Genomic DNA, 24283 nt, shown 5'->3' with positions numbered 1-24283 from the left:
GTTTCCAAGGAGGTGAGGGAATCAAGTCACACACAAAAATGTGTTCTTCAGGTAGAGTTTCATTTGTAAGGCAGGAGATTAAGAACTATACAGTCATTCTGAAGAGAAAATATTCCACCCTGGGACAATGAACACAATTACTTTCTATATTACTGACAATTTAAGAGTGAGTCTAGTTTGTTACACTATTAAAAATAAAATACTAGAGGCGCCTGGGTGGCTCAGTGGGTTAAGCCGCTGCCTTCGGCTCAGGTCATGATCTCAGGGTCCTGGGATCGAGTCCTGCATCGGCCTCTCTGCTCAGCAGGGAGCCTGCTTCTCTCTCTCTCTCTGCCTGCCTCTCCGTCTACTTGTGATCTCTGTCTGTCAAATAAATAAAATCTTTAAAAAAAAATACTAAAGTATATTCCTGGTAAAATTGTGGGAAAACAGGTAAAAGAAATTAAGAACTTGCAACAAAAATTGTCAAACTTTTTTTTCACCCATTTTCCTTAAATAACAAAATTTCCTTTCAAAAAATAATAGTATCTAGGGGCGCCTGGGTGGCTCAGTGGGTTAAAGTCTCTGCCTTTGGCTCAGGTCATGATCCCAGGGTCCTGGGATCGAGCCCCACATCGGGCTCTCTGCTCAGCGGGGAGCCTGCTTCCTCCTCTCTCTCTCTCTCTCTGCCTGCCTCTCTGCCTACTTGTGATCTCTGCTTGTCAAATAAACAAACAAACAAACAAACAAACAAATAAATCTTTAAACAAAAATAATAGTATCTAAAATCCAGGAAATTACTAATACATACTCGTATTTCCCATGAGCCTGGTATAGTCAGATAATGGCATAAGTCACATTATAGAATATACATAAGGATATATTCACAGTTTACTGCTGGGTATACGGACTGCCCCTACCTCAAATCTCCCTTTTTTAGTATGCAGAGATTTAAAATAGGCAATATGCAGTACTACTAAAGGCATGGGGAAAGAAACTCTGGATATAAATTATGTAAGCCCATTGTTCTCAAACGTTTTTCCCTCCTAGGAGACATTTTGCAGTATCTGGAGACATGGCTAATTGTTAAGAGGTCTTGACTGAGGCAGGGATGCTACTGGCTACTTTTGGGCAGAGGCCAGACATGCCACTGAACATTCTATAATGCATAAGACAGCTCTTCCATGCAACCCCACTCACCCCACCCCCACTCCTGCCCCAGGGAAGAGAATTATCTGATCAAACTGTCAATAACGCCCGGGCTGAGAAACGCTGGTATAATCCCCTGGATCAGCAATTCCACTTCTAGGTGCCTAAGGAAACAAATCTTTTTACAACACTCTAATTACACACAAGGATGTCAAACCATTTTATTTATACTAATGAAGACAGAAGACCTAAATGATTTACAATAGATTATAAAACTAAAACATGGCACATCCATATTCAGTCATGAAAAATCATGTTGTAAGTTTATTTAATGATAAAAACTGATACATTATTGTGGGGGAAAAAGTTACCAATATTATGAATAGTATAGTCCCATTTTCATCATAACACATGTTGAGTATATATATGTAACCACATATAAATGAATGTGAGATACATTGTGTGTATGCATGATGTACAGTGCTTATATATATATAAAACACTATATAGTAGATATATATATATATTATAGTGTTTGTATATAAAATACTCCCTATGCGTAGACATACTCTGAAGAGAAGCAGAGGAAGATGAACTAAAATATACACAGTGAGGGGCCCCTGGGTGGCTCAGTGGATTAGGCCGCTGCCTTCGGCTTAGGTCATGGTCTCGGGGTCCTGGGATCGAGCCCTGCATCTGCCTCAGTATCCCTGCTGAGCGGAGAGCCTGCTTCCGCCTCTCTCTCTGCCTGACTCCCTGCCTGTGATCTCTCTGTCAAATAAATAAATAAAATCTTAAAAAAATAAATAAATAAAATAAAATACACACAGTGAGTATTGTTTGAGTCACAGAAATCCTGGTTTACTGGTAATTTTCTTCAAATTCTCTGATCTGAATTTCAAATGTTCTTTAATAAACTTTTTACTGCTTTCATGGTTCAAAAAAATGCATGGCAGAATCATTAGGGGAAAAAAGCTGATAAATCTGCTTATAAGGCATAGAACTGAAATGAAAGTAGTACAACAGAGAAAAACAAAAGAAGCTGGTCAAAGGGATGCCTCTTTGGGAAGGAAGTCTTCCATGACCTCACTTCCCAAGTGAAGTTGTCTCTTCTGTCCTTTTGGTTCACAGTCTGTTTCTGGCATTCTAGAGCACCCATCAGATTGTACAGCATATTTTCTTTCAATATTTTCTGCCTCCCACTAGATCAGGAGCTCCTTAAGAGGCATGAACCATGGCCTATCAACTATCCCTACCCCTGAATTTTCACTCCTGCCCGAGGATCCTTCACTAGTAGCACTATGGCTGGGAATGTGGCCATACTGTTCGCTATCTTGCTTTATATCTAACCACTGCCCCACAAGCTGAGGTAAGTGAAGAAGCAGTGAGGCTGGAGCTGGGGTGGAATGATAAGTCAAGGGGTATTTACATATCCTTTTAGAGATGTTCCGGATGGCTTTCTGGCTAGATGCCCAGAAAATGGTCCAAGCCTCTGAGGAAGAAAGATTCCTAATAGAGGTGCCTCCTTCTCCTGGCAAAACAAGAGTCACAGTAGTACTGTCCTGGTATTTATACGGCCAGTGCTCAGACAGCTCTGGAAACAAACACCCACAGGATATTTTTGATCTGATTATCTTCTTTCTATAGCCACTTTCTGGCGCATGCTCGAGAAAGGCTAATGAATTCAAGTATTTCATAAAAATGCAGGCAGAATGATGTAGTAGGAGTATCAATAAGCTTGGAAGTAGAGGAACAGGGGGCCAAGTCTTACCTAAATATTTATTGGCCATTTATTTAACTTTCTCTAAGCTTCAGATTCCTGATCTATAAACCCTCATTTTGTCTGCTGCAATACAGTAAGTGTGAGGGTACTGCGGTCAGAGTGCCCGAATTTGAATCTCAGATACACCACTTTGTGGCCTTGGGCAATTTACTTAACTTCTTTGAGCTTTAGGTTCCTTATCTTTAAGACAGAATTTACCTTCCTAATAGATATTGTGAAAATTAAGTGAGATAATACCCTTGTTGGGCTTACAGCCCAGTGGATGGCATGGAATGCATTCACGTAAATGTTGGCTCTTATGACCACCTCACAGGGTTGATAGGAGGACTGCATGAGAAAATGACTGTGAAGGTGTTTTACAAACTAAGTTGTACAAATATGATAAATTCTCTAAAATGTCATCCTAAATAAGGAAAGACTTTTGAAAAATAGTAATACTTCTCTCCATGGGGTTAATGAGGTTGAAGCCACAGGTGTATTTCATTTTGTTAGGTTGTGGGGCTTAACAGAAAAAGCATGAGTTTTGGGGTCAGACCCCAACTGAATCTCTTATGCTTAGAGGAAAAACAGCTATATTTCAGAAGGTGTTGCAAGGACTACTATTAATGACAAGATATCAACAGCTCCTACATATTGAACATTTACTGTTTACTCAGTATGGTGAGTGCTGAACATGCTCTCTCATTCAGTTTTCAAAACCACCAAAAAAGGGAGAAATTTAGCCACCAAGTTTTATTAAGAGAAATGTTATTTCTGAGGGATGAGGACTCATGACAGCTCCCCCGCTTTCGTAGGGAAAACAGACTGGTACAAAGAGTGAAGGAAAAGGCCAAGGTGAAGAGAGCTTTAAAGGATGAGAAAGCCGATACCCTTCAAAGAGGCTTATGCCGTTTTCATGCTGAGTCTGCAGAATGATCATCTTACCTTTGTCCAGAGACTATGGCAGCATTTGCCTCGAGTTCTGTGAAAAATACAAAGCACAGAAATGAGATGTGGGAGCTCCTGTGGTCTATGTCCACTGGGAGAAGCAAGGTGTCTATGAGAATTCTGAATGCCCTATTTAGGCTAACATGTCTCTGTGCCCAGCAGGATTCTCACCCCTACATGGTACAGAGTTGGCAGGGACACAACTCAGTTGCCTGGGGCCTAAGACACTTACTTGGTCTATTTTTACTTCCACTCCACACTGTGAAATAATCCTGTTTGGATCAATAGAACTAAATTCACACTGCCTGGTTCCTATTTCACCCAGCTATAACTAGGTTAGTAAAATAAGCCTCTTCCTCCCATGTAGAAGAGATTGTTTTCATTCTTAAAATATCTCCACCCTCCTGACACTTGTTTTTAAAGTCAGCAATCTTTGAATATGTCTTAAATATCTATTCAGGATGCATTCTCTTCCAAAAGACTTCCTGAGTTTTAGAGGGCAGATTGCTTTGCTTTGAGATAACACCCACAGACTCCTTCATTTTCCTCTCTTCCTCAACTTCCCAGAAATGCCCTCCAAGAAAGGAAAACCTCAGTAATTTGTCTAGCAGGGTTTTGCTTAAATGAGCATTCTTGGGTTTACCAGGCACTTCTTTCTCAGCATCAGCAGGAAAACATCTTCCTCTATTATAGGCTTCTAGGTAGTTTCATGTTTCCAAAAGACTTTGCTGAGTACCAGAGAGCAGTGATCTCTCCTGCTTTTGGACTTGCACAGCTCTGCCTGTCCCCCCTTTTAGAAAATTTAGCACCGCAAACTCACTGCAGGCCTAATCTACCCCACTGATTACAGGTTAACTTCCCTGAAGGCAGTGAAGTCAGAATGCATGGGTTAAAATTCTGGCCCCGCTGCTTATTAGCCATGTAACCCCAAGCAAATTACTTGACCTCTCTGTGCTCAATGCTTCATCTGGAAAAAGGGGACAATCACTTTACCCACCTCAAAGTTAGAAGATTAAATGAGGCAACAGACATAAAAATTCAGTACAGCACTTGGCTCTTAGAAGTAATATTAGCTATTACTATTATTCTTGGTATGATGCTCATGTTGATGCAGCCTTAATGTGAGGAGGCTAGAATACTCTGCTTTCAGTGGAAGACAAGGGAATCCCTGCTTCCCATTTGCTACCTAGCTCCCCATATCTAACCCATAAACCTCGGACACCCCACCACATGAAACAGATACCACCTCACCGAGGACTCTGCTGCCTTGCTGGCTCCACTGGAGCAAACAAACTCAGGTAACATGTGCTCAAAAATGAAAACAGCCCGAAAGAGGTGGATTACATAAAAACTTTGATTAGCTTGTTAATCTGAAACAGAATTTAGTGCTTTTGAGAACTTTAACACTGTCACAGCTAATTCACGTAAGTACAGACCATAGGAATTTGGTGAAGGCAGTTAGTGACTCTGGGGGCATTTTAAGGAGATTCATTTAAGAGAAACTTTTAAAACGAACAGGATTCTAAGGCCAGTTATTCTTAGATGTAGGATATGAAAAAACGCATTTTTCTGGAGTAAAGAACTGAGGCAGGAAATGGAATTCCCTTCTTCTTCCTAGCTGCTTCTTTTCTCACCAAAAATGAATTTTACTATCTAAGCCCCTCTGTGAATAATTCACTCCACTCCTCCCCATCTCAGGTGCCTAGCACAATCATGTGGGCAGTTGGTAGCAAAGGAAAAATCTGGGTGGCTGAAATGTTTTCAGCTCATCCATTCGTTTCAGAGGCCTGATTTTGCTCTGAATGTGCAACAGAACATAGCAAAGGACATAGCACCTGAAGCCCATTTAAAAATAACTGTAAGAGAAGGCGCCTGACTGGCTTAGTGGGTGGAGCATGTGACTCCTGATCTCAGGGTTGTGGGTTCAAGCCCCACACTGGATACAGAGATGCCTTAAAAAATAAATCTCAAGTTATACCTTAACTTCACTGGCTTGGGCCCACAAAACTAAACACGGTAGTTTTGTTTGTTGTTTGTTTTTTGCTTATAAATTTTGTCAAGTATGAACTATACTGTAAATGAGATTCTAACCTCTTTGTGGAAAGGTCATAGTTCATTTTATTTTTAAATTTATTTTGGTATCCCTCAATACCTTCAGCGACAGAGGGCCAGGCAAGACTAAACTGTAACATATTTATGATATTTATCTGCTTTGGCATATTTATCTGCCTTACAAAGGCAGTGCTGTTATTGCCATCAAGATCCTCGTGTGTTCAGAGCTGACACAGCATTCCACAACAATTATTTGTCAGATTACCATGGACTCCACCTTCCAGAAACACCATCCCTAGTGCTATTTGCAATTTCTTGGTCATGGGAAGAAACATAATGCCATCCAGAGATGACTGAAATGACTGACTCCCTGGGGAATGGCTGCCTCCCTGTAGCAGAGGTCCTCAGAACAAGCCTCCACTGCTGTCACGAAAGGGCAGTTACTAGCTTAGTGCAGTAATGCTTGCCACCCCAGCGAACTGCCATATGCCAGTCAGTCAGGTGCCAGCTATGGGGGCCAGGCTCACGAGACAGGGCAAACCGTGCAACGGAAACCCAATAGCTGGGTGGCAGGCAGACAATGGGCACTGCAAAGTCCTTCTTGAGTTCCCCGGCTGACACCGGGAATGTATAAGACAGCAAGCTGGTCCAGGAAAAATAACATCAAAGAGTGCTGCACAAGCTCTGCCACTTGGCTGAATTCTGCCTGAAGCCAGTAGGTAAGAGAGTTTCAGCCACTTCTTGGCACCTTGAGGGCAGAAGCAGTTCCTTCACATGTAATCCATTCCACTTGGAGAAGATTTTCCAAAGCATGCCTTACCTGGTCTGGCAACAGACCCCTGCAATGTTGTGGCTGGAGTTTCCTTTGAGATTAAACTCGGCGAAGGGGCTAAGGCAAGGGAAAAAAAAATACAGGCCTTTTAGTTTCTTTTCTCAACAAAATAGAAAGCACTGACTAAATCAATAGCTAAGTAACTGCTAAAATACATATCCTCTTGGAGGAAATTTCAATTGCCTTGAAAGGACATTTCAAAACCTACTTAAAAAATTAGCTACCATACCACATGGTACCACAGACCACCAGCAGGGTTATTTGTTTTTCCCTTTTGTGTGTACAAAGATCAAGGAAGGAGGTGGTCATGAGGACAAAAGCACCCACAATTTTTGCTTCTTAGGGTCATGTTCTATCCAGTACTCTTAAAAAAAACTCCAAAGCATGCCTTAGTAGGCAACCCAAACCACTTTCAGAGGAACAATTATACCATTCACCTTAGCATTTAAAAACTTGTCTCATCCCTGTAAAGATTACCCCCCTTGAGACCTGAAATGAATCATACTATTTCTTTTATACTTTTCTACAGCACCTGGCAGAGTGTGATGGTCACAAAGCAGATATTCAACTCACATTTGATGAATGAATCATTTCATATGTCATTTACTTGTCTAACAAACAGTTACCAAGAACTCCCTAGAGGCAAGGGACTGTGCCAGGCACCTTTCAAGATCAATTATTCTTTCTGCCCATCAGGAACACAGTCCAGTATCAAAGATAAGATACACACATGTGGTACACTGGAGTGCACTGGGATGTTATATGAAGATGATTCAAAAAGTCTAAAGTGTTATGGGAATCAGAAGCAAGGGAGATCAATTCTAGATTGAGAAAACTGATGGTACATTAGAGGGATAAACATCTGAATTATGCTTCAGAGGACAGAGAGTACTTAGGTCCTTGAAGAGGAATGGAACAGGATACACAATGTACTCTAGAATGGGAGCTTACTGGATCATACAGTAAAGATTAAGGGCACAGATACACCACAGACACTCAAGGATTATGTCCTCCCATCTTGACATTTCAGCCTAATATCTTAGATAAACCCTGTAACAGTAAGTTTTACCCGATTGTGGAAATTGTCAATTTTGTATATTTCTCTGCCTTCTTAGTCAATAATGCATTTTGTTAAGAATTTATTTTGGATGCTTATCTCATAAAGCTTAAAACTATACACCTTAACTTCTACTTTTAAATCTAGTATTGGTTTCTCACATTTTCATGATAAAAACCCAGAAGCCTCTTGAAAAAGAACGAGAACAATCAACTAAAATTGAGATTTTTTTTTTTTCCAACTACAGGTTCATCTACCCAAAGCTCATATAGTCCTCTAAGATTATATATGATCCAGAAAAACATATTTTTAACCACTTCACCATTATTCTCTTGATATGTGGGAGGAAAGTTCCCTGAAAGGAAGTACAATAGAAACACTTAATAGCAGAGAATATGTTTAAATCACACCAGGTTTCTTCAATCTTAGGAGCTACCTACCTCCACAGAACTAGAACCAGAAACCTAGAACCCCCAGACCTGTCTCTGTCTCCGGTAAGGGCAGTGAACTCAAGGGCCTTTATCCCTCCTTGCATCCATCTCCAGCACTGAAGTAAAGAGGCAGAGACAAGGAGAATTAACCTTTCCAAAGCCCTCAGTGAGGTGGTGTGCTGGCCACTTTATGCTAAGTGCTCTCCTTGTATCTGTATAAATTTGGGGAGCAGGAATTATAGCCTCCATTTTACAGGTTTAGAAGAGGTTGAGGAATTTATCCAACTATGACTGGTAACCAGTGGGATTAGACTTTGAACTCTGATCACACCCTGAAGCTTGTATTCTTTCTGCCTCTCCATGTAGGTGCTTACCACTCAAAAATTTTTAGCTGCATTAAACAAGACAGGCACTATTTGCTGGCCTAGGATGTAAGTAAAGGTCTTTCTTAGCTTTGGCAGTGTGTGATTGGTTCCACTCTGTGGAAACAGAGTTTCTATACCATTTAAGCCTCACAGAAGAAGGAACATGTATATGTGAGAGACAGAGTGTGAAGGGAGGAGGGGAGTTTTAAGGACACCAATGCTCCCATCATATGCCAACCTTAACAGTACATAAGAAATAATCTAGATCTACACAAATTGGAATGGTCAATTTTACAAAGAGACTGCATCAAAGAGAAATCGGTAATAACAATTATTTACATTAATTGATTACTATATTCTGTGCTAAGCATATTATATTACCTCACTGAATTCTTACAACTATTGTCTCCATATTACAAAGAAGAAAACTCAAGTTTGGAGTAGTCAAGTAACTTGCCTAAACCCACAGAGCTGGTAAATGCAGGCGCTGTGATACTAACTCAAGCCTGTCTCTCAACCACTTTGCATCTCCTTTGTCTATTAATAATCATGAAACCTGGGTTTTTGTAAAGCTCTCCTCTGGAGTAGCCAGTCAGAAGGAACAGTCTCTGGGACAGAGCACAATGAGGAAGAGGCCATGAGAACCTGCTCTGAAACTGTCCAGAGCAAGTCATTATCACAGTAAGGCGAACTTGCAGAAGCTGCTATTCACCTTTAAGGGACAATGTTAAACTGAAGGTTCACAGGATAGACTCTAAAAAGATACTGAACTCTGAGCTTCAAGCCTCTCACCCACAGAATAGGGTCAGGGCAACTAACATGATTGGTATGAAGATGATGTGAGATAACGTGTGTAAAGACCCTTCCTTGTAAAACGCAAACTTTATGCAAATGAAAGGCCTATCCCTATTTCAGGAGCTGAGAAAGAACCATGTTGATGAATGTAAACTTAACACGGGTCTTAAAGTATGTTCCCCAATGTACTTCCAATAAATAAAACTCCCACTATTGCCATCTAGCCCATTCTTCTTCCTCCAAGTAAAAAGAAGTCATGCTTTCTTTTGTGGGATAGGTCATCAAAAACCTGACACGAGGAGATGATGCCAGGCCCCAAGTACATACCTATGCTGGGCAGAAGCTCTGGATGGGATCCCACTTTCTCCTCCACTAGGCCACCCGCAAGTGGCTCAGATGTTATGCCAACATGATTGTTTTTTGTGGCCGGCGCCGCAGAGATGAGCTCAGAGGGTACCAAAGTGGTTACTATTGAGCGTACACTGGTGGGGAGAGTACCGCCAGGTAAGCTGGGTCCTGCTGAGGTGGAGCCCGGGCCCACAGGGCTAGAGGTCATTTTTAGCAGAGTGGGTGCTGGGGGTGTTGGGGTTTTACTGTCCAGCTCTGTGGATAACTGCTCTGTTCCCATGAGCCCTGGAGTTGTGGTCTCTAGCCCTTGGCCTTCAGTCTCTCCGTCTGCACCATACTGCTCTTCCCCTTTCTCAAGAGAGCCTGTAACTTTCTTACATGCCTTGGTAAGCAATATCTGGCCGATTTTGTCCACTTTTCCTTTGCCCTTACCAGATGAGACTGGGCTTCGCCGGTTGACAGAGGAGCCTGGACTATTGGTCAAAAGGGGAGAAACCATTGTGGTTGACTGTGAAGAGGGCAGAGTGCTCTGATCTGCTGAGGTGCTCACCTGAGGACTAGCCTCATCTGGATTCAATTCTTTCACTTGCTGGACAGGGGGGTGAGGAGGGACAGCCGGAGAAGCGGTACAAGGCGGGGAAGGAAGCTGAACAGGGGTGGTTCGTGAGTTAAGGACTAAGGGTCGACCAGTCTGTATACTGGGAGCAGTACTACTGGAGGGGGCATTAGGCGGTACAGGAGCAGATGAAAATTTTATGTTCTGAGGTATGTGTAAAGGGCCAACAACTGCAACGGAGGGAGGCATCAAGCCGGAGTTGCTTGTCAGTGGGGCTGCAGGAATTGTGCTTGGCTGTGATCCTTTCATAACCTGAATTATTGAGGATGAATTGATAAAGACAGGTGTGATGAACTGAGGCCGGGCATTGGACTGAGCAGCTGACTGTCCCTCAGAAACCATAACCTTGCTTCCCACATTGGGCATTGTGACAACTGTTGACATCAGCGCAGACTGCAGGTGAGTTGGCAGAGCTGCTGATGTGTTAGCTGAAGTTGTGATAGGATTGGAAGTTACAAAAACAGTTATCTGATTTGGGGGCAAGGGAGTGGAGATGGCGGAAGAGCTGACAGGTCTTGACATTACTGGAGGGATGCTTGGTGCAACATTAGAACTGACCTCACTCAATTCTGGATGCACAAGGGTTGAACACGGCTCATTAGTATGAGGTAAATTTAGGGAATTAGAGGGTTCTTTAGAAGAAGACGGATCCTGCAGTGTGGGAATGACAGATGCTTTTTTCAGGTCCTCCCCAGAAACCACTGGAGGTGTTACTTCCAGATCTGTAAGCCCAGGGGGTTTAATGGTCACGTTAGGAGCTCCAGAGTTGTCAAGAAGTTGACTTAACGATGTCGGTGCTTCCCTCATAGCAGGAGACACCAAATTTTTGTTCTCTTCAACACTGGGCAGTTTGTTAGGATCCGGAGGTTGCCCATCCTTTTTAGACTGATCTTCAGGGACAACCATTTTAACTTCTTGGGCAGGGACTGCTTTGAGCTCAATGTTTACCTGCTCCTTCCTACCCTGGGAATTCTGGCAATCGCTGTCCTGAGGCACATTCAAGCTCTCCTTGTTATCCTCGAGAACACCCGCCACTGCAGCCACAGGCATGGTAGGATTCTGAGGATTCAGCCCGCTGTTGTTAGGGAAGCTCCCAGGTACAGGGGCATTGGCCAAAGGAGTGGGACTGGCCAATACGTTTCTTGGCAACTCCACATTTTGCAACAGGGTTGTGTTTGTTTGAGAAGCCAGAGTAAGTTTAGGGGTTTTTGAATTTTGTCTCCCAGGACTTGGGGTGGTTTTCCTACTGGACCCAGGGCTAGACCTGCGGCTGTTGCTTGGACTAGCCCGTTTTGTTGCTCCAGAATTAGACTGCTTTCCAGAATTCACCACCACAGACTCTAATTTGTGAGTTTGGGGAGCAGCAAAATTGGAAGGATTATTCATGGTAAGATTTGAAGGTGCCTGCCCAATGGCCTTTAAAGTTGTTGGATTTAGGCCCTGTTGATCAAAGCCCCTGTTTAAATTTGGCCTAGGAGGTAAAGGAATATTAATCTGTGGGGGGAAGAGTCCTGCTATGGAGGCATTGAGTCTTTCTGGTGACAGACTGATTTCTGAAGGTTCTGTGCTGGGAGGGCGATTGTTGGGTGTCTGAGGATAGTAGGGTCTGGGGCTGGCTCTGTTTGGTGTTTTAGGCCTAGAAGTCTGGGCCGGAGCAGCCACATTTGGAAAATGGTGGCCATGGGAGCTGGGCAAGGAATTTACAGGTGGTTGCTGGGGAGTTGCTCCTTGAGTTGCTGAAAGGGGCGATGGCCCAGGTTTTGGCCCTGTCATCATTAACTGATTTTGAGAAACTACTAAATGTGAAGGCATGTTGTTTGGGCCTCCTGAGACAGATGGTACTTCACTGCCACTTGCTTCAGGAAGTGAGGACATCTCTCCCAGCGGTGAGCTAGAAGGATTCTGGGGGTTCTCCTGGTATACCATTTTCCTTGAACTGCTTCCCAAAGGAGTATTCACAGGCATTGGCATTCTCTGTTTATCAGGTGACGGTGGCACGGAAGCAGGTCCTTGCAGACTGACCATAACAGGCACACTGCCACTCTGCTGCAAGGGCATTCTCTGGGAGTCTGGGTTCAGGGGGCCCCGTGGCGGGTGGACACTCTGGGAGACTGGAAGCCTAACTGATTTGGGGTCCTGCTGCATCATGAGCATCATCATCATCTGCTGCTGCTGCTGCTGCTGCTGCTGCTGTTGCGACTGTGGCTGACTGGGAGGCGGTGGCTGCTGTGGCGGCGGCGGCAGCTGTGGCTGTGGCTGCTGTTGTGGTGGCTGTGGTGGGGCTGCCACATGCTGCATGAGCTGAGGAGGCATCTGCTGAAGTGGCCTCTGTTCAACTGGTTGAGAAGGATAACCTAAAACAAGCCCCCAAAATCAGGGAAGTTAGATTTTCGGCAAGAAAAGCTCTGCTACCTGTAGAGTACCACCAGGCACTGCTCATCTAGGCAGCCCGGACCATGCACCAACAGCTCAGGCAGGCCCACTCCCAGGGTGGGGGGGCAGCTCCTCATTATCTGACATAGCAAAGGGCACACTGCTGAAGGAAACAAAAAGCGAAGCATCAAGAACCTGCAGCTCCTTAGTCTTCAGGGTGTGAATGAGCTACTACTGCACCATGACTCTGACAGACAGACACTGGGTGCTGTGTGCTCAACGTGGCCAAGTCTGTCCCGGCCACTCATTTGGAGAAAATGAGAACAATTCCCATCGACAGCAAGGAGCTGAGCACCCAGCACTGGGCTCTCACGTGGTCATAATAAATATGCCACTGTCCTTGTGAATGAGCCAAGGCATTTAGGATTCACTTTTTCTGTTATCACTAATTTTTTTAAGGCTAGATTTTGTGAAAACGCCAGCACCGAAGAGAGTCTTTTTATTCTTTCAACAGAAGTAAAACAGAAAATGTTAAGGATTCAATTCCTTAAGAGAGATTTAAAATTACTCCAGTCTACTGGCTTCTCTATATACCATGCTGCATCCTTCAGGCTCAATCCTTTGGGGAACCCAAATGAATTAACGTGCCCCTCTGAAGTCAATCAGTTTACTAAATAGTAGGAGCTCATGGAAGCTGAAAATCAACTGAAGGCTCGAAGTTTTTTAAATGGATATTAATTTCCATTTACTTTCTTACATGTTAAAACTCTATTTGGAGAAATATTTTCTATGAATGCACAATGGGAGAATAAGCAAGCCAGAAGCATTGCCCTTAGGAATAAAAAATAATTTCGGGAAAAGAATCTGGGGGATAATGCCTTATAGATTTCCAGAAGGCAAGAGGTCAAATAATTCTTTTATGAAGATTTCACTCGGCATTTTAGAACCAAAGCCTTACATGATCAGCAGAAAAGAAAAATCATTAACCAGGAATAAAGGTGATTCCATGGGAAAAAGTGAGGATATAGCTGGGATACAATTTCAAAAACTAGATTTATTCCATTGTTGCATGAAAAATACATATGGAAAGTTTTAAGAAGGTGCAGTAATAAGAACATCTGGCTCTCGCAGTCGGCAGAAACGATGATTCAAGATTTTCACAGAGCAGCTATCAAATGCTGCTGATCCACAGAGTCAGACCCTATGGTCCATACCTGATCAATGTCTTCAGGCCAAAGATTTTCATGGCACCAATGAATACAATGTGCCAAATTCAGTTTTAAAGATTTTTTTAAAAAATCCTTTTCTATTTTCGGTCCAAGTTAACTTTTTTACATTTATAGAGCCAATAATGTATGGCATTTCTGCAGGTTTAACTTGGGTTCCCATATTAAAATTGTTTCCTCTGTAGAAGTCCATTTTTGTTGGGCTATGACACAAATGTCTTTTATCTTTCAATCAGCCCACTAGGCAGCACAGTGAATACCAAAAAGAGCGGAACAGGTAATACAGCAGCCTCTCAAAAGTAATAGCTGAGGGCATGGCTGTTATAAAGGTTCCAGCAGCTGGAGGTAACAGTCCAAAGGGCACTAATGCTAAGACAGACTGGAGCTGCCATGACAGAATGGTGGAGAAGGAAAGCCAGAGCACACATGGTATTTATAACATAACCAAATGCCCTATTTATTAGTCAAGGGATGCAAATTCATAGCCTTTAGGCAACAGGCCAGTAGTGAAGAAGAGAAGTGGTGTGGTGTAAGACACTAGTAGTCCTGTGGACAGATCCAAACTGATCAGAATGGATATTTTGTCTAAAGGCATTTAAATTGAGGCTTTTTTGTTTGGTTTAAGACACTGCATGACAATTCAAAGACATAATAGGTCAAATTTAGCCTATAAGTTTCTAGTTTACAAACTATGGAAAAGAAGCAATATGAGTGTAAGGATCCCTGGGATTCACATGAGAAGAACTCAGGTATGTCTGAGGAAGAAAGGACCTTCCTCTTCATAATGCCTTCTGGATACACCTGTCAAGACAGGTGACTTACCCACCTCAACTGTGCTGCTGCATCTCACTGACTGGAAGTGTGGTGTGCCCATACAATTTGTAATAAATACCACGAAGTAATGACATCATGATGTATTTACTTCTTTTTTTGATTCATTTTTAAAATACATAAATTAAGGGTAGATTGAAGTTTATTCCCCAAATAATGTCATTCTCACTTACATGCCAAAATGGTGTAATAACTAGTGAGGAAAAAACAAAACATAATCCTTTGTATACACAGGGGAGAGTGACCTAAGTATAACAGGCTTGTTTGTCTTTAACTGGGTCACAGGAGAATATGGTTACAAATCACTGCTCAGGCCAACAGTAACAAGTATAGAGATACTGTGGCAGCTGGCCTTAGTTCTTCTATAACACCTAAGTTGGAATAAATGAATTTTTGGAGCTTTTTTTTTTTCAACATTTAGAGGATAATATTATTTTATAGTCAGAAAGGGGAATAACACAGAGGGCTTCAATAATACTGACCCTATTTATTATTCAGTTGGGTGGTAGGTATGTAAGTGTCTTTTTTTAATACTCTCATATAGATTTTAGGCTTAAAGATTCTTAATAAAATTGCTATTAAAAAATCTTATTGTAAACCTGTTCTTTGCTTTGAGAAAACCCTAGCAGGAAAGGCTGCAAGAAAGGCAGGCAAGCAGGATTAGAGTGAAAACATCTTTCCATTTAATCTTAAATCTGTTTTGATGCCAACTAGAACCTTGATACTGACAAGAATAAAGAGGCACTTGACATTTCAGTCTGATTTTATGAGGGCTTAAAATAATGAAGACTAATCTAAGCAGTATATATACAGTTGACCCTTGAACAATGTGGGGGTTAGCAACACTAACCCCCCAAGGCAATTCAAAAATCCACATATAACTTTGACTCCCCCAAAACTTAAATACTAATAGCCTACCTGCTGTCTGGAAGCCTTACTGATAACATAAATAATCCATTAACATGTATTTTTGTTATATGTATTATATACTATATTCTTACAGTAAAGTCAGCTAGAGAAAAAATGTTAGTAAGAAAGTAAGAAAGAGAGAATACATTTACAGTACTGTATTTATTGAAAAAAATTTCTATGTAAGCAGACCCATCCATTTCAAACATGTTGTTTCAGGGTCAACTGTATATACCACATATATACACAAGCTTCAGAAGTTATGTTTGGAATTTTCACTTACTATCAAGGCAAAGTTTCCAAATATTAGATACATTTTATCTCTAAAGAAGCCTAGTTAGGAGACAAAATAAAATACTATTGTTTCCTTGAAAAGAAACTTTGTACTGCTGTATAAATGATGAAAAGTATATAATCTTTAGCTAACATTTTATCACCTGGTGGTCGGTTTGAAAACTCTGTCAGTTTAGGGCCCGAGTTGTCCAAGTTAATTCCTTGTTCTCCTGGCAATGGCTGCTGATCGGCCTCTTCCAGCCCAGCTGGGCGAGTATCTGGAGTACTAAAAAATAAATTACACATTTGACAGTAAGTTGCATAGTTTATACCATGAAACTAGCTTAACCTCTCCCCTATTTCTGAAGAAGTAATATCTGTTTGCATTACCATCCTTATCAGTACATACATCTCTCTAGTCTGATAAAATAGTCAGTATTTGGCATAAAAATAATCCAGCAATTTCATTACATAAAATCTACTTAACCTAATAGTATGGCCATTTATTCGAAGTGCTTTCTTCAAATTTCTGACATGATTTTCATGTAATCATCCATCCTTCAGATGTTTTAAGACCTGATCATAGTTTGCACTATCAACATTATAAAGTACTATTTTTGTGAAACCACACTATCTTTGGTGTAGTTATCAAGGTCAGTTGGGGAGTCCAGATTATTTCTTTTGTGTGGATAATTCATAACACCTTGCAAAAGTTGTAGGCTGGCTGATAAAAATGGTATTCGGAGAATAAAGAAAAATGGAGAATACTAAAACAAGCTAATTAATTCTGCTAAATGAGTATTTGCAGACATCCCCATTAGCTTTGGGATGCTTTCGTTTTTACCTGGTTGTAACTCAGAATTTCTAGTGGGGAAAAAGAAATGAAAAAAATGTTATTACCAACAACCAAATTCCCAAAGAACCAGCAGCTCATATCCATTTGGTTTGGAATTTTACTCCTAGCTGCACCTTTCTTCCTTATATTTAGCTTCCCTTTGCCCTGCAGTCAGTCACCACTTTTAGACAGTATTTGATCTCATTATATTCTGTGCAGTTTCTAAGTCTTACCTTAAATTCATTTTAAAAAGTTCTAGCACATGGAAATTTAGAATGTGATGCAGGTCCTTAGCACATCCAGATGGCTGTATCAATTTGTTTCTTCTATGACTTCCCCCTCACTTCAAATTGTAAGGATTCTGTAGGTCTCTTTGCTTACATGGAACTGCACTGCTAAAAAAAATTATCAGATATCTGATCCAGCCACCTCATGTTATGGACGAGAAACAAAGGCCCAGAGAGGTGTAAGAGGCCCATGGTTCCACAGTGAGCTACTGGTAGAGTTAGGAGCAGGTGCTCTTCCTATTATACATACTGACTCCCTTTCCTAGAAACCCTGATGCTATATAAGGGCCTTTTCACAATTTCTGGCTTCAAGAATTAGCAATCCCTCGGGGCTGATGAAGACAGCAAGAATGCATACTAAAGGCAACTGAATAACCTTGCAATTTTACTCTTAGGCTACTGGGAGGAATAAATACCCTCCCAGTATAGCAGGTTGATAGCCGTAAAGAATTTAACTTAGAGTTACTGGAAAAATTAGATAATTGAAGGTCTTATTAGGTCTGAATTCAGGAAAATATAGTTTGTTAATATACAGTTATAGACTTTTAGAAGATTTAAGAAGCAGCAAGTAAGCATGGTGTAATATTAGAGTAAAGTCAAAGAAATATTGTGGGAAGGCATGGAGACAGTCTGTTTTACTTTGAACATTTATGGCTATTTAACTAAAACTTGCCTATTCTACAGTTCTAGCAATTTGTTTTGATTAAACAATTTTTACAACTATTAGTCACTATTCCCTATTAACAAATGTCTCTGAATTCTAATTTTATGATTTAAGGCAGAAAACCCAGTTTAATCAATACTCCTTCTGGAAACATTTTATCAAAGCCAAAAATGTGATTATTAACTTAGTTTCAAGACATGCCATACAAATTAATTTTTCTTCCTGCTGTGATCTTGTGAAAGAACTCACCCGGAGAAACTTTACTTAAAGGGTAACAAATTTAAAACGTCCAACCAACGTAAAACGAAGTTTTAAGCTTCTATGGATGATGGGAGCCTTTTAAGGAAAGGCATTTGTACAGAAAAACTATTTCTTTTTTTTTTTTTTCTTACAGTAGGCTCCATGCCCAGCACATAGCCCAACACGAGGCTTGAACTCACAAGCCCGAGATCAAGACCTGATTTGAGATCAAGAATCAGATGCTTAAATGACTGAGCCACCCAGGCACCCCCGAAAAACTATTTCTATTTGAGACAGCGAGGAATCTCCATAAATTGTTTATATCTCTAAAACACACTTGGACTTTCTGGCTCCCCAACAGCCATTAATAGCCTGAACTGCTTTGTGGAGGTACAATATGGTAGCACTGGCTACTTTTCAGTGTCTATGTATGTGCCACAATCCCCCTAAGACTATAGACTTAAGAGACATTTATCAGTCAATTGCAATATAAACCATGTCTGAATCCTTATATGAACAAACTATAAAAAAAAGAATTAAGATAGAGACATTTGAACATTGTCCAAATATGTGAGAATATAAAGTACTGGCTTTTCTACATGTTAATGGTATAGTGTATTCATAAAAACAAAAACAAAAACAAAAACCAACCATCCTTATCTTTCAGAGATACATAATACTGAAATATTTAAAGTCAAATCAAAAAGGTAATGGGGAAATGAAGGCAAGATAGGCTATGAATTGATAATTGTTGAAGCAGAGGAATTTCATACTGTTCTAATTTTATATACGTTTAAAATTTTCCATCAAGTAAGTCCACATAGAAATAAATAAGATTCGAGGTGAAACTACCACAACCTACTTTAGATCTTGCTGACTATTTTTCTTCTTCCGAGGGGGTTTCTTCTTCTTCGGTTTATTTGCGTTGGTATTATTTTGCTTATTGTTTACCCCAAAATGGCCCGCAGAGATGTCACTCTGCAGTAAGTTGACCAACAATGGGCTTGTTAGTGTGACATCCTTATTGACTGGGAAGCCTGGATTCTGACCACAGGACATCTGATTTCCATTGGGTGCTCCACTGAAAGGTGCATTGAAAGGCATCCCGTGGCCTGAGAAGTGGTTTCCCGAGGCACTGTTTCCCTGCATGGCCTGCACGTGGGGGGGAACCATGTTGCTTTGTTGCATGCTAACATCAGGCATCATCTGAGACAAACTGACATCGTTGTTTGCTGTAGTAGCAGGATCACCATGTTGCTGGGCCAAGTGTGGGCTGGGTCCTGGTGGTCGCAAGACCTGCCCCTGAATCCCCATAACCTGAGATGGACTGTTGTTCACGGGCCCTTGCTGTGGCAGCATCTGTCCTGATATCTGTCCCGTAAACTGCACCATGTTTCCTTGCATGTTTGGAGTTGGTCCCCTCATTATCTGTGCTGGTCCCGGCATGACATTGGATTGGTTCTGAGTGTTAAACTGCTGCTTATTCCCCTGCATCTGATTGGTCATTATCTGCTCTATCATTGGGTTCTGTTGGAGTAAAACTTGGCCCTGAGGCCCCATCATCTGGTTATGTGGTGCCATCATTTGTGGGCCCTGCTGGGGAAGAATCTGCTTGGGTGGGGTCATCCTTTGAGGTGAGGGCCCAAGATTTTGGTTTTGAGGGTTCACCATCATCTGGCCCTGAGGCATAAGCTGGGCCCTTGAAAGGATCATAGGGTTCTGAGGGTTCAAGGTTCCTTGTTGCTGGACCATCTGGCCCTGGGAGGGCACAATCTGCTGGTGCATGCTCATCAGCTGAGATGGTGGGCCCTGCTGAGGCTGGCCCTGCATGTTGCCCAGGTTCACCTGAGGAACCCCAGAACTACCAGCCTGCTGGCTGTTCATGTTGCCATGAATTCCCATGAGGCTGGGCTGCATCATATTGGGTGGCCCATGAGACACCTGCATCTGGTTTTGAGGAGGACCAGCTCCTTGCCCACCTAAAAAGAGAAAAAGAAAGGACAGTTTCAAAAAGAAATAGTCTTATCTTATTGATATTAAGATACTCAAATTATTAATTGGAAAAACACTGATCACCCACATGTCCACGGACCAACAAAAACAAATATGTTGGGCTTCACATATTTTCTGTGGCTTTTCTTATTTTTTTTTTTAATTTAGTGAGTGAGATTCATTTATTTGAGAGAGAGAGAGGGAGAGAGAGAGATGGCAAGAGGGAGGGGCAGAGAGAGAGGGAGAGAGAATCTCAAGCAGACTCCCTGCTGACCTCAGAACCCAACGTGGGGCTCAATCCCAGGACCCTGAGATCATTACCTAAGCTGTAATCACTTAACCAACTGAGCCACCCGGGCGCCCCTACCTAAGCTGTAATCAAAAGTCAGATCTCAATGAACTGAGCCACCTAGGCACCCCTTCTGTGGCTTTTCTAAGTATGGAGCTATGACTTTGGAATGATTGTTTACATTCCCAATGACCATACAAGAGAAGGGGAAATTGTTTCTTTACTCCTATTTGTTACCTTAAAGATAAGATTACTCTTTTCAGATTAAACAGAAAGGCAGCTTCTCATTATTTAAAAATGACATGTAGCTACTTTAAGGTGAAAAAAAATTAATGAAAAGCACTGTAGGCTAGTGAAATAAGCTCTGCTTTAGAGAAGTCCAGGAAACAACAAATGTGATGCATTCTCTTGGAAAAATCTTGACAATATTGAGAAGATATTTAAAAAATGCTTCTTGGAAAACTAATGACTCTCAAAGATTATGTGTGTTGTACCTGGATGCTGTACATGAAAAGAAAGAACACTTAATACCTCCTGAGGACTGGTCTTCTCTGCCCCAATGTGGTAATATTATTATTTTTTAAAAGATTTTACTTATTTATTTGAAAGAGAGAGACTGACAGAGCAGGAATGGGGAGGAGAAGGAGAAGTAGGCTCCCACCGAGCAGGGAGCCCAATGTGGGGCTCGATCCCAGGACCCTGAGATCATGACCTGAGCCAAAGACAGAGGCTTAACCCACTTAGCCACCCAGGTGCCCCAGGTAAAAATTATTTAATCCTGATCTGGAAGCTGGGACTCAACTGACAGACAACCCAGAAGCTGCAGACAGAGAACAATTAACAAGGGATATTAAAACTTCACTGACCCTCCCCTATGGCGGTCCCTGATGGATCATATGGGACATGTCCTAGTTGTCTTGGTTATTTCTAATTTAGACAAGGACACTGCAGCTGACTTGCTGCAGTGTTTACTTATTGCTGAGTCTTTGGGATCTTCCTATAGTTGCCTGCAGTATATCCCCCTTTTTACTGAATAACCCTCTAGAGTATTTTATCTCTCTTTTCTTTGTAACTTTTAAGTGTGGACTAGAAAGTGGCAGCCATATGAAGTTACGAGACCAGTCCATGCACCAGCCAGGGAAACACGGGACGAACTCTACCTTGTTCACATTACCTAGAGTTTTTCTGAATCCCAAAGATTTTCTAAACTAGCCTTGTAAACTCTTTTAAAAAATGTTTCTGTTTCATTTTTATTTTTGAGAGAGAGAGAATGGTGGTAGGTACGGAGGGAGGGAGAGAATCCCAAGCAGGCTCCACGTCCAGCATGGAGCTGGACATGGGGCTCAATCCCATAATATAAGCAAAATCAAGAGTCAGATGTTTAACTGACTGAGCCACCCAAGTGCCCCTAGCCTTATAAACTCTTAACTTGAACCCCGTGACCACTATATATACCATACACACTGAAAATACCAGTGTATAGTCATTTGATCAATATTTATTTATTGAGCACCTAATATGTACAAGATACTTCTGGTGCTAAAGTAGTATCAGTAACAAGATAAATCTCATCCCTGATTCCTTGGAGTTGGCAAGAGACACTAACAGAGACAAACATTTTTTCAGGAAGAAGTAAAAGCTAATAAGAGAAATAAAGTAGGGTAAGAGACAGGAGTAGAACTAGCGTAGGATAAATGGGGAAATCGGAAAAATACGTGTATGTAGAGGGCACCACATAAAAAGACAAAATAGCTGGCCTGGGTGAAAGAATTATGAATGATTTTATCACTGTTTTATAACCTCCTACAAAACTCATGAATTCACATAACTCAGGAATGCAGTTTTGCCATTAGCAGATAGGGCAAGTCAAGTAGTTTGCCTACACTTCTCTCACCCTTTATGAGGTAGTTTGAACTTCTAAAAAAAAAAATTAAGTTAGAACTTTCTTGCTCTTTAGTGATTTACAGTTAAAGTTGGAACCACGTAACTAAATTAATTCCAAGTGGGTTGGGGAGTTCTTCACAGAAACTATTTATGCTACCTCAGTCCAAACTGAGAAAGGATAAGATTAGTCATGTGGTACTAAGTAACCAGGAACACAAAAGCTGGGCATATATAACACTGCTTGTGTTCTAAAAAGAACACAAATTCTTTTTAGCCATTACAAATTCTTTTTTTAGCCATTTTTAGCTATTTCCTCTCCAAAACTACTTATATACAATACACTGTTGGCATTAAATCTATTATTGATTGAAGTCTGGCCTTCAAACACTACTTTGTAAACCAGAATTTAAACATTCTGCATAAACAAAGCTAATATGTACTACAGTTAGATTTAAAAAGTTGCAGTTCCTCCAAAATGCCATGTGCCTCTGTGCTTCTATACCTATAGTTTCCTTTGCCAGAAATGTCTTTTGCCCTTTTATTAACTTGGGAGCTGGAAAACTATGGCCCATGGGCCAAATCAACTGCCAGTTTCTAAATAAACAGTGTTTGGGACACTGCCATGCTCATTTGTCATATTGTTAATGGCTACTTTTGTGCTATGACAGCAGAGTTAAGTAGTTGCAATAGTGACTATATAATCTGGAAAGACTAAAATCTTTACTACCTGGAGTCCTTTACAGAAAAAAACCCGCTGATACCTGCTCAAACTCAGGTTTCATTTTTCTTTTCTTCTTCTTCTTCTTTTTTTTTAAGATTTTATTTATTTATTGGAAAGATACAGAGAGAAAGCTAAAGAGCACAAGTCAGGGAGAAGGACCAGCAGGCTCCCTGGTCCTGGGACTCCATCCCAGGACCCTGGGATCATGACCTGAGCTAAAGGCAGATGCTTAACCGACTGCACCACCCAGGTGCCCCTCAAGTTCCATTTTCTTTCCGTAGGTGCTTTTAGGTTCCCAAGACACTGTACCTACATTTGCCGTATCAGTTATTGCCCTTTAAGAATAATTTTGGTTTGAGATTAAGGGAAAGGGCCAGGATTTATACTTATCCATATATTCTTATTGCCTATCACGGTATCTAGCATACAATGCTCAATAAATGCTGGCCGAATAAAGCACAGAAAACAAACCTGCATGCTGGACATTTTGATTTGCTTGCAGCTGAGGGGCTCCTGAATTCCCAGGGGTGGTTGCTGTGGTCGAAGGCACCTGACCTTGCATAAAGTTCGGATTGGCCTGTCCTGCTGAGAAGCCAGGTGGGAGGCGTTTAGGCATTCCTTAATAGAAAACAATGAGTAAGGCAGTTACCTAGCAAATTTATACTCTTGCTTAGATGTGGAATGAATAAGGAAGGATGAGCTGCATGAAGTCTCCACTGGCTTAGCTTTCTCTGTCACACTGGTAGGATCTTTAATAATAAGGTTGGGAAAGATGGTTAAAAAAATCAACACAATCTCTTACATGAGCATTGTCAAAATGAAAAAGAAATACTAAAAAATTTACACTTAGAACATGCCAAGGAAGAGATGGCAATCTGCTCCCTAAATGTGATCTGAGGGCCACGTCACAGCAAGGTTTAGGGCTCACTTTTCACTATAATACAACAGACCCCAAAACTTTACATACTTTAACATAGGCACCAAACGAATATGCTAAATTCTCTCATATTCAAACAAATTGATCAGAGATGCTATAAAACAAAGAGCTGGGTTCTGATACTAATGACAGGTGATTTTTTTTTCCACTGAAGGAAATGGATGACAATCTCTTTTGTGGAAATTTCCCCGAATATTGTGCTTATCTCTTGGGAAGAGACAGGAAATTAGAAACAATCCATAGAAGCTTCCAAGTGAGGCTATATTAAATTATCATCATGCCTTCCCCTTTTAAGGTTTGCTGTAATTCCGACAGCTATGGTACCAAAAGCCGTGCTCTAACGGAATCTTACGAACATATTACTTCCTCTTATAGGAAAGTTTAATTTCAGAAAACAGATCTGTAAGAAGGAGGATCTCAGAACCCACTCATTGTTTATAACACAGGCCTTGATGTGGCCAGATCACCTAGGTGAGCACATCATCTGC

The 24283-nt window shown here is 41.3% G+C and overlaps 1 protein-coding gene across 8 annotated transcripts in view; it reads right to left on the bottom strand.

Moving 5' to 3' along the window:
* The window catches only part of NCOA6 (nuclear receptor coactivator 6), a 106541-nt gene that overhangs the window by 8553 nt on the left and 73705 nt on the right, over window positions 1-24283 (bottom strand). For 5 of the 8 annotated variants that reach the window (XM_032350887.1, XM_032350891.1, XM_032350894.1 and 2 more), the window contains 6 exons: window positions 23330-23476; window positions 18835-19951; window positions 16111-16232; window positions 9698-12688; window positions 6711-6779; window positions 3836-3872 (listed from right to left, as the gene is read on the bottom strand). In XM_032350887.1, the coding sequence (XP_032206778.1) occupies window positions 3836-3872; window positions 6711-6779; window positions 9698-12688; window positions 16111-16232; window positions 18835-19951; window positions 23330-23476 (4483 nt within the window). The remainder of the gene's footprint in view (window positions 1-3835; window positions 3873-6710; window positions 6780-9697; window positions 12689-16110; window positions 16233-18834; window positions 19952-23329; window positions 23477-24283) is intronic. The other 3 variants (XM_032350892.1, XM_032350893.1, XM_032350895.1) reach the window with 3 other exon arrangements.

This window comes from Mustela erminea, chromosome 7 (genome assembly GCF_009829155.1).
Source record: "Mustela erminea isolate mMusErm1 chromosome 7, mMusErm1.Pri, whole genome shotgun sequence".
NCBI classification, from domain to species: domain Eukaryota; kingdom Metazoa; phylum Chordata; class Mammalia; order Carnivora; family Mustelidae; genus Mustela; species Mustela erminea.
This window is presented reverse-complemented; position numbering and strand designations above follow the sequence as displayed.